Source organism: Nothobranchius furzeri, chromosome 12 (genome assembly GCF_043380555.1).
Source record: "Nothobranchius furzeri strain GRZ-AD chromosome 12, NfurGRZ-RIMD1, whole genome shotgun sequence".
Taxonomy (NCBI): domain Eukaryota; kingdom Metazoa; phylum Chordata; class Actinopteri; order Cyprinodontiformes; family Nothobranchiidae; genus Nothobranchius; species Nothobranchius furzeri.
This window is the reverse complement of record NC_091752.1, coordinates 5,500,635-5,510,222: the sequence shown is the minus strand read 5'-3', so window position 1 is coordinate 5,510,222 and position 9,588 is coordinate 5,500,635. Positions and strand designations below refer to the sequence as shown.

The 9,588-nt window shown below is 47.3% G+C and overlaps 2 protein-coding genes across 2 annotated transcripts; one reads left to right on the top strand and one right to left on the bottom strand.

Annotated features, from left to right (window-relative positions):
* Positions 1 to 213: 213 nt before the first annotated feature.
* On the bottom strand, positions 214 to 6,442 carry mcmbp (minichromosome maintenance complex binding protein). The gene is made up of 16 exons (XM_015943862.3): positions 6,264 to 6,442; positions 5,732 to 5,820; positions 5,505 to 5,645; positions 5,361 to 5,402; positions 5,200 to 5,289; positions 4,954 to 5,083; positions 4,716 to 4,855; positions 4,547 to 4,644; positions 4,317 to 4,480; positions 4,048 to 4,171; positions 3,328 to 3,445; positions 3,089 to 3,254; positions 2,875 to 3,008; positions 2,263 to 2,430; positions 2,097 to 2,185; positions 214 to 577 (listed from the first exon to the last, which is right to left on the bottom strand). Exons 1-16 carry the CDS (start codon positions 6,319 to 6,321, stop codon positions 451 to 453), a joined length of 1,878 nt encoding a protein of 625 aa, XP_015799348.1. The 5' UTR covers positions 6,322 to 6,442; the 3' UTR covers positions 214 to 450.
* A 1,210-nt stretch (positions 6,443 to 7,652) lies between these two features.
* Positions 7,653 to 8,805, top strand: cox5b2 (cytochrome c oxidase subunit 5B2). Its single transcript, XM_015943864.3, has 4 exons — positions 7,653 to 7,820; positions 8,263 to 8,333; positions 8,415 to 8,514; positions 8,587 to 8,805. The coding sequence occupies exons 1-4, from the start codon at positions 7,673 to 7,675 to the stop codon at positions 8,697 to 8,699; spliced, it is 432 nt and encodes a 143-aa protein (XP_015799350.1). The 5' UTR covers positions 7,653 to 7,672; the 3' UTR covers positions 8,700 to 8,805.
* Positions 8,806 to 9,588: the final 783 nt, after the last annotated feature.

Genomic DNA, 9,588 nt, shown 5'->3' with positions numbered 1-9,588 from the left:
ACCCGAGACACAAATATCAGGTTTTTTCTGTTGGCGCTGCTGAAGCACATTTCCCCGATGTCACGTCTCCTCTTCTGTACCAACCTGACCGATGACATTGTTCTCCACCGTGTACTCAGATGTGTTGTATATTAAAGGATCCTATTTATTATCTTTGGGTGTTAATAAAAAGAACATTTTACACTTTTTGGTCTGGAATGAAAAGATGACACATGAGCTGCACAAGTTTTATTAAATCTATTTACTCGTGAGACAAACTGTTAAATGCACCGTGCTGAATGTAAACAGGAAGTTGGCTCTGCAGTTACACATTATAAACAGTCGGCTGTTATTGAGTCATACCTTTAATTCTAGTTGGAATATATAAATCTTTAGTTTACAAAAAGGTGAAAAAACTTTATTAAACTGTTCTAACAAAAGGAAAACCGTTGAGCTGTCCCGCGCGTGAGCTCACGGCTCGTTGCCGTTCACGCTCTTGTGTTGCTCTATTCGGCTCCTTCGCAGTGTCTCGATGTGTTTGGCTCTCAGCCAGCTGTCTCTGGACAGGGACGTGTGTCCCAGGCTCAGGGACAGCAACCTGCGGACGGAGACGCACACACACTCAGTCGGGTTTCAGCTTTTCACTCATCTTGAACAGGAAATCTAGATGCCGACGGTCAGAAGGCATCGTTCGGCGCTCAGTTAACCTTCACGAGGAGCCGCAGTCTGGACAAACGGCTTTTATGACCGCACCGATGAGCTAACGGCTAGGCTGAACACAACACCAGTTACTGATCTGTCATAACGGTTCACGCTCAGGTTTCTACAATAAATGCTTATTTATGTGGAACTTATGGAGTAAGTGTCACCAGCAGCGGCCAGATATGGCAAATAAAAACAGATTTTAGAGCATTTGTTGTGCAGATGTTATTCAGGAACATAAATGTACATTTTGGTCAACTTTACTCATTTTTTTATATTTTTGCAGTGGAATAAATGCCTTTTAAGTCGTACTCCGGGGACAAAAACTCACAGAAGGCTGCCAGAGAAAAAAAAAGTTACAGACGACAGGATTTGGATTCCTGATATTTGGACAGCTCTGATTGGCTAACAACAACACGACTCTACCACTGACTGCTCTGCAACGTTGATGTTTCATCTCCACAAATAACACAAGCCTGGAGAAGTTCTGCTGTGTGGTGGAGTTGCTAATGCTAACAGTTAGCTTCTACTAGCTGAGACGTTCTTTGCTGTTTCCTGGACGCTAAACCAACAACAGCCTTCCCCGTCGTGAGCCAACATGGGCGAGTCGATGAATGTTAGTGACAGTGTGACTTAGATCTGTCAGGATTTTCTAATCCTAGAGTTTCACCGTCTGTTTTCTATCAGAAGCTAAAGCTTGGTTTATGCTTGACGCATTTACTTTCCACGCGGTGATGCGGCTCGCGGATGGAACGCGCTTCACAACTCGCAGCGTTTATGGTTCGTGCGGCTTGTCTCTGCGGTGAGCCAATATTCTCCCAAACTGTAGGGGGCAGCATGGAGCTCTATGGCATGCATCCAACACTACACCATAGTAGAAGTAGAAATTACTGTTTACAACATGGCATTTCAGCATTTTTAACAGCGTTCTCGTCTTTTCCGACAGTGCGAGCTATTTCTCTCCAAGAATTATTAACAACATGTTGATCACGGTGATCTCTGAGAGCTGAATCATACAAATGTCTGTATTTACGAACCTCTGCCATACTAGATCTTGCCGGTCCGCCATGTTTTCCCGCGTCCGTCCGTCCGCGTGGTTAGAAATTTTCCGAGGTGTGCGTTGCGGAAATTCTGGGCCGTGCGGAGGTGCGGTGGAGGGGCGTGGTTGTTAAAATGACGCAACTTTTCCGTGCGGCCCTCGCGGACGCGTCAAGCATAAACCAACCTTAATGCAGGAGATAGGTGTAGGAGACTATCATCATGTTCAGCCTGCATGAAAAACCTCAGAGTGAACTGTTAAAATCAGAAATAATTAGTTAAAAAATAAATGGTTCCTAGAAGAACCTAGTCTTCAACAGCCTTGTAAGCTAATAAAACTCAGTTCTACTTTGGAGGAGAACCTAGTCTGAGCTCACCTGGCCACTACAAGCAGCCTGTGGAGATCTTCTGCAGAAACGCCCTGGGGGTCGTCCTTCCTCATCTCCACAAAGTCCTCCTCCACTGACTTGACGGGCAGAAAGCAGAGATGTAAAAACAACCAAAAGGCTCTTTAACCGTGTCCTGGCACACGTCCAGCCTCACCTTGGTCACGTCGTCTGAGATGCTGTAGTCGAGCAGACGTGCCACGCCCAGATAAACTCTGAACTTGTTCAGCTGCGAGGACACCTGCGGGTGGACGTGGACGCTCCTGATGTACTCCTCTACGTGGGACGAAGACACTTGCGGTTGCAGATGTATGTGACAGTCGGACTGTAGGAATAGAAGCGTCAGGACTTCACCCAGGAGCCAGAGAAAGCCTCGAGCCTGAGCCCACGGTTCAGCATAAACAGTCTGACGTAAACGCTGCCATGTACAGGTTTGTTTACAGCGCTCGGGGTGAGCATATCGCCCCATGTGACGCCACTCCCTGGATTGTTCCTGTAGCACGCAGCTGCCAACACGGCAACTCATTAGAGCAGCATCCAGGAATAGCACATGGCGCATTCCTCGTGCTGCCGGCAGCAGCGCGTCACCCCGGCTAAGGCTGCGGCACGGAGGGGGGTCTGCAGCTGGCCAGTGGCAGCTGTTAGCACAACCTCCAGCTTCTGACGCGGCTGCGTCTCATGAGAAACTAGTGGAAACCCAACCGGGGTGCGCGTCTTAAATAGACAGGAGAGAGTTTACAGTCTGCAGCAGCACCTGATTGGCTCTTACCGGCAGCAGTGAGCGACCCTCGGATGCGACGAGCACGTTAATATTGCAGGGGAACTCCATCTGATGGTAGTTGAAGTCATAATCAACCTTCTGCCACGAGATCAGGTTCCCCATGGCCGTGACATTACGCACACCTACAACACAGGAGAGAAGATTGCTTACCAGATCATTAGGATGATCAGTGCTGCCCCCTTGTGGCTAGCAGAGGTCCCACCTGTTGTGTCCAACTGTCCCTGCTCTAGCTGGGTTTCATCCAGGAAGAGGGAGGTGTTTTGGGACAGCTGCAGGGTTCCGCTCGTCAGGCGGTTTGCGATGTAGTCCTTCTTAGGCACCAGCCGCAGCTGGTTCATGTTCTGGAGGCTCATGCCCAGGTAATGGGACTGCAGGTAAAATCATTTAAGGCCCATTAGCAGACGAACGCACGGAAACGGAAACCTCTGGGTCTGGACTCACCGAAGGCACAAGCTGCTGGATGATCTGGTAAAGGCGCTCGGCGTACGGGGGCGCGGTCGGACAGCCGCTCAGGTTCAAGGTGAACTTTCCCAGGGGGAGAACATCCCTTCTGGCATATCTGGGAGGGAGGAATCAAACTCAGGCGAAAGCATCCCCAAAGCCACAAAACGGGAACTTACTGAGCTCTGGAGGGGGCGTGGGAAAAATAAGAGACATTTTTGGATCCTGGCTTTGTTTTGGTACATGGTCTGTATTTGAATAGCACCTTCTTAGGGTTCTACAGCCCCCCAAGTCACTTTACAACACACCCATTCACACTCTGGTGGGGATGAGCTACAGGGTAGCCACAGCTGCCCTGGGGCACACTGACAGAGGCGAGGCCTGCCCAACACCGGCGCCACCGGTCCCTCAGACCACCATCAGCAGACAAGGTGGGTTAAGTGGCTTGCCCAAAGCGCTGGGATCGAACCCGCAACCTTCCGATTACTGGACAACCCGCTCTACCTCCCGAGCTACTGCTGCCCCTTGTTTTGAGGGTTTCTGAGATTAGTTCCTCTTTCCTTGGGAGGTTCTGCTCCCCTCAGCCGTGAGACGGGTAAACGGGGGCGAGCGCAGACAATGTGACGTTCTATCTCAGGGTTCCTCAAAACAAAGTCAGGATCCAATGTTCTGCCCCTCCAGGGCTCCGAGTCTGAGCAGGATGACGTAAACTTGACGTACACGGTAGAAATGAGATGCAGAATGAGGTACTCGGCAGCCAGAGCGTCCCCCAGACAAACATGAGTAAAATATGAAAGCAGCTCCTCCCTGACGGCGGCCATCTCGCTCAGAGTCGACGATAAAACTGTAGATGAAGGAAAATACGTAAAGACACATAAACACTAAACATTTACTTCACGCTTCGGTTTTTCTGAATAATTCAGATTTTTTTTTCCTGCTGCAAATTCCTCAGAAAAAAAGCAGGAAAAGGAAATTTTGCGTCTCCTCACAGGCCCCGTTGTCCTCCAGGCGTGTGCAGGGCAGCAGGGGGTTGTTGTGCGACAGCGGCTTGGCGTAGAGCACATGGAGGCGGGGGACGAGAGACGCCGGCGGGCTGCGGACCCTCTGCTCTTCTGCCGTCTCCATACACTCTGTGGGGTCAATGAGGTCGTCTCTGTAGAGGAGCGGAGGATGAGTTCCCAGACGGGCGGCCGGAGGATAAACTCAAACGTTTTCTTACTTTTCATCCACCAGAGCGCTGAGAGCAGGACTGACGGAGAGGATCCCGTAGACTTCTAGTGTGTCGTTCAGTTTAAAGCCGTCCCAGTTCTCATAAACCTGGACAACAACAGGCACCTTTCAGCCCCCGCGCCGCACGCCACTGCAGGGAAAACGGAGGCAGAACGCACCTTGACAAGGCAGGAGGGTCCTTTCTCTCCAGGAAGTGGGAAGTTCAGGTCAAGGTGGGAGGAAGTAGCTGCCTGGCTGGAAGGAGCTTCAGTCTCCTGGCGTTTACAGTCGCTGCTTGGTTCTGTCGGACTCTGAGAAGCTGCAGCGGAAATCACAAAAGTCTAAAAACACTGAGATGTCCTGAGCTGCAGCTACGATGGCGAGGCACAACATAAAGATCTAAACAGCAGCTAATACCAGAATGTCCTTCCCGTTGCTTCTGAGGCTGGACGTCCATGTCCTCGTCTTCTTCGTAGCTCCGTTTCTGTCTGCTCGGGACGTACGAGGTGGAGGGGAGTTGTCGCGCTTGGCTAGCGCCCGCATATCTGTGCAGCAGGGTTAAGGAACGCTCCACAGTGTCTTTCAGGAAGTGTTTAAGCATCGGATTGGGTAAATAACACAAAAAAGTGTGTTTTCATCAAACCTCGGGCGGGATTAGGATATTTCCTTGACCCACTGGTTCTCTCCGGGAATTGGAACACAGTAGAAGGTTTGCCTCTCCGCAGTCACGATGTTCCTGGAGTTAAAGTCCACCTGGAGACGATACAGATCGGCTTATTCGTGTTGCAGAACTTCACCAACAGCCTGAACGGACGTAAACTCACCCCACACTCGGCCACGTCTCTATACTTTCCACAATGCAGCATCTGGGGAGCAGCAGACAGAAAACAGGACATAACATAAAAACAGGACATAACAGAACATAAAAAAACAAGCAGCCACAGGCGGGAGGACGGGGACACACGCACTTTGGCGTTGGTGGATGGATCAACGGTCTCGTACACGCCCATGTAGAACTCGGGATCAAACATGTCCTGGACCAGGCAGCGAAACTTCACCAGGCTGTTGGGCTTCAGGTAGTGCAGAGGGACGTCGTTCAGAGACGGCACCTGAAAATAAACACAGGAGACAAATCTGAGACAGGAACGGATGTTTGTTGTCTCCAGAAACCTTCCTGAGACGGCGAAGACATTACTGTGGCCTGGACGTCCTCCTTCAGTTGCTCTTTAAAAAATTCCAACGCCTTGGCCTCCCATCCAGTGGCTGGACCGCTCTGAGATGCTGCTACAATAAAAACATTAATAAACACACATCAGAAGTATTTTAACAAGTTAAAAAGCCTTTTCTTGAAGTTTCACAAACATAATAAAAGTTCCATTAAAGACCACGTAAGTTTTAAATACTCTGAATTTAGTGAATCCAGTCCAACTGTTGCAGGATTTTAATTAAAGCGGAAAACTGTTTAGTTGTCGGACTTTCCCTTTTAACAAAATGCTAATCGGAACCGATTTCGGACGCTAGCTACGATTTATTTGCACTTTTTTCCCCAGCAAAAACTAGGATATAGGCCACGGCCTGATAAGGGGGGTGGGTTTGTTACTGGTTGATAATAATTCATCAAGTTTATTAAGTGACAAAAGCAAAGCGACAACATGTGATGAGCTCATGTTTTAGCCTTTTAGCTAACTAGCTAGTCTCACGCTTGAACAGTTCAGCTAATATCTCACCAAACATCTCCTGAACGACACCCAGAGGGTCGTTCATCCAGTCGTGAGTAGCAGGCATCCCGAAGTGGCAACAAGGGTTGGAGGAATATGAAATATGTGCCTGTAAAACGGGAGTGAAACAACTACGTTGTTGACTTGCACAGGACTTGCAGAAACGAGGGCGGGAAATTTGCGTCACCGGCAGCAGAGGCTAATTCGTTCGTTTTGGTGACCGGGACAGACCGGCGAACGGAGCTAACGCAGTGTCCTGCTGCTGGACAGTCCTGAAATAGATTTATCTATATCTTATCTTTACAGTTTTATTTTAAGAATAAAACCAGCTCGTTCAGGATATGTTTTACTAAAAATGACACATTATATCACAAACATGGTGATTTTGGAGCCGTTTAGGTTTCGACATATCTTCGGTGAACAAAACTGTATTTTGATGAACTTCGTGTTTTTGTTTCAGACTCTTATTGTGAAGGACTGAAATTATTATTTCTTTGTTCCGCTGTGGACTCTGCAGGAAGCAAGAAAGTCTCCCCCGTTCAGGATGAAAACAAGAAAATACACATTTTTTGTAATTTATTCAATAAAACAAAACCGTGCATTATAGCCTATGAAGGATTCTTCCCGCATACATAAATATGCGTAGAAAAAATAAATACATGTTATCAGAAAATGGATGGATGTTTGATTAGATTTTTTCAGATACAAATTAAGAAAACAGCGAGAATTTTCATTTTATCTTCAGATTTTTTTCAAATATAGGTTAAAAAAAGTGATTTATTTTATATTTTGACCATAACACACAAACAAGTTTGTTATTATACTAAATAGCCTCAAGAGGGCGACATTGTTCAGCTGAATCAGAAAGCAGCACACCAAATTTACAATTTCTTATGTTGCAAACGCTGGAAATGATCCGCTAATGTATGAAGACGTTTCACCTGAAGTACTTACCGATGGTACTTACCAAACTTGGGCAAACTGTAAGTATATTAGTACTTGCTGATGACAACATCTGATGTAAGAAAAGAGTAGGCGGACTTATTGTTTGTTTTGGTTTTTGTTTGCCAGTGATCTAAAATTGTTCAAGGTTCTTTCACACAAAAATGACACAATGCATATTTTTTAATTTTAAAACAAAATCAAACAACTACCTTTTTATTACTAGTTTCTGTTGAAGAAAATAAAATTACTATCAACCGTCGTGTATGTAAGTAAATTAAACGACGGTATCTTATAGTCAACTATTTTTACTTAAAACGCCCGCTTTATTAAAATAAGTTAAGATCTTAATGCTATTTTCTCACCACCTGCTTATTTATTGCACTTCACCCCCGAAATTCTATTGGCCACCTTAAGCCAAAGCCGCCTTCTCATTGGTTCTCACCGCCCGTCACTCAGACGGCCGTGATTGGTTCATGTCGGTCACACTCGGGTCACTCCGCTACCTGCCCGTCACCAGAATGGCTGCTAGGCTCCTTCTCCGAGCTTGTGCGCTGAACTCACAGCAGCTGAGACGAAATGTGGCGGTTCGACCGTTCCATCGAGCTATGGGCTCAGCCGGAGGTAGGAGTCTTTTATTTACAGCCGCTAAATGTAATCATTAGGACCGAGAGATACAAACCGTGCGACCAAAGCTCGGGTCTTCAGGCGGAGACAAGTTTGTGACGCAGTTTTCTTTCTAAAGCAGTTTTTTTTAAGAATCTGCCGTTTAATGATCACACACCTGTTTTTATTTTGTGCGCGGAGTTTTCTGTGGCGACACGTAAAACAAATGAAGGTCATTTGGACTTGTGGAAAGACCTCTTTAGACCCTCCTCCTTGGCTCTGGTGTCCTCATGGATTCGTGCCATCAACCAAGTAGAGGAGAGGGGGTGCAGGTGTGGGAGGTGTCATGTGTCAAACGTCCAGTCTGATTGGCATTTACCCTCAACCCTCATGTAATATTCACAAGCTGTTTGCCACATATCGCGAGACTTCACAAACACCTACACCTGCTGTTCCTCAGGAATACCTACAGATGATGAGCAGGCCACTGGATTGGAGAGACGCACCCTGGAGGCTCTCAAACAGGGAAAGGTAAGCTGCTACTCAGACAGGTGTAAATGGGTATAAATCACCTAAAACCTGAGGTTTTATTAACGTTAAACCACGTCTCAGGATCCCTACAGCATCCTGAAACCCAAACACTACACTGGTACCAAGGAAGACCCTCACATCGTGCCAAGCATCAATAACAAAAGGCTGGTGGGCTGCCTCTGTGAGTTCTCCTGGATGTCTTGAATTCTGAATGTGAGAATAAAAGTCTAATTAATTAAAGTTTTATTTGCAGGCGAGGAAGACAACACGGCCATTGTTTGGTTCTGGCTCCATGACGGCGACGCCCAGCGCTGCCCTTCATGTGGGTCTCACTACAAGCTGGTCCATCATGAGCTACCCCACTGAGGACACCAGAATTATTTCAGCTCATGACTGCTGTTTTCCTCCTCTAAGGCCTTTAAATGCAGTTTTTGCTCAACGTGTACAGTTAATCATTAAAATGTGAACTTAATTGATGATTTGTGTTGAGTGGAACTAACGAGTGCACAGGTGTCACGTCGTTTTGTGACGAACAAAAATTACAATTTGATTTAAGTAAATTGTTTTCATTCTGTTATAAAACTGGGAAAGCTGCTGGTGAAGGTTCTCAGTCATCCAGGTCACGGGTGCTCCATGAGCTCCCCAGTATCACCTGGCGCCGCCAACATTTACATGAAGGAAGTGGAAACCAGAGCTTTGAACAAGGGAACGCCAAGCCGCTGGTTCAGGTGTGTGGATGACTGAAGGGTCAAAATTCTCACGCAGGAAGTAGAAGACTTCACCGAGCACATTAATGACCAAGAACATCAAGTTCACCAGGGAGGACGCCCACAACACCCAACTGCCCTTCGTGGACTTTGCTGTGCAAATTGAACAAGATGGAAGTCTCAGCATGGAAGTCCACAGGAAACCAACTCACACAGAGCAGTATTTGCATTTCACCCACTGGAGCACAACGCGTCAAGTCATCAGGACTTCTCACCATCGGGTCGAGAACATTCCTACAAAAACTGAAGGAAAGGAAAAGGGCGAGAAACACATGCAGAAAGCTCTCCAAAACTGCAGATACCCTAACTGGCCTTTGTGATTTCTACTAAGTCTGGAAAAGCATCCCCAGCAGCAGCCAGCAAAGAACAGGTGCAAAGGTACCATCGTCCCATAGGTGGCAGGAGTCTCAGAGAAACTTAGCAGAATCTCCTCCAGACACAATGTCCCAGTACGTCCCAGTGGCGACCTTTTTGCAGTCCAACGCAGC

Bases quoted from the DNA above. Each gene is read 5' to 3' on its own strand.
- mcmbp (XM_015943862.3), bottom strand. From the start codon at position 6,321: ATGCCTGCTACTCACGACTGGATGAACGACCCTCTGGGTGTCGTTCAG. The intron at 4,856-4,953 runs GTATTAGCTGCT...TTTCCGCTGCAG, and splicing joins GCAACGGGAAGGACATTCTG to CTTCTCAGAGTCCGACAGAA. The intron at 578-2,096 runs GTGAGCTCAGAC...CTCCGTCCGCAG, and splicing joins AGGCTGCTTGTAGTGGCCAG to GTTGCTGTCCCTGAGCCTGG.
- cox5b2 (XM_015943864.3), top strand. From the start codon at position 7,673: ATGTCGGTCACACTCGGGTCACTCCGCTACCTGCCCGTCACCAGAATG. The intron at 7,821-8,262 runs GTAGGAGTCTTT...GCTGTTCCTCAG, and splicing joins AGCTATGGGCTCAGCCGGAG to GAATACCTACAGATGATGAG. The intron at 8,515-8,586 runs GTGAGTTCTCCT...TTTTATTTGCAG, and splicing joins AAGGCTGGTGGGCTGCCTCT to GCGAGGAAGACAACACGGCC.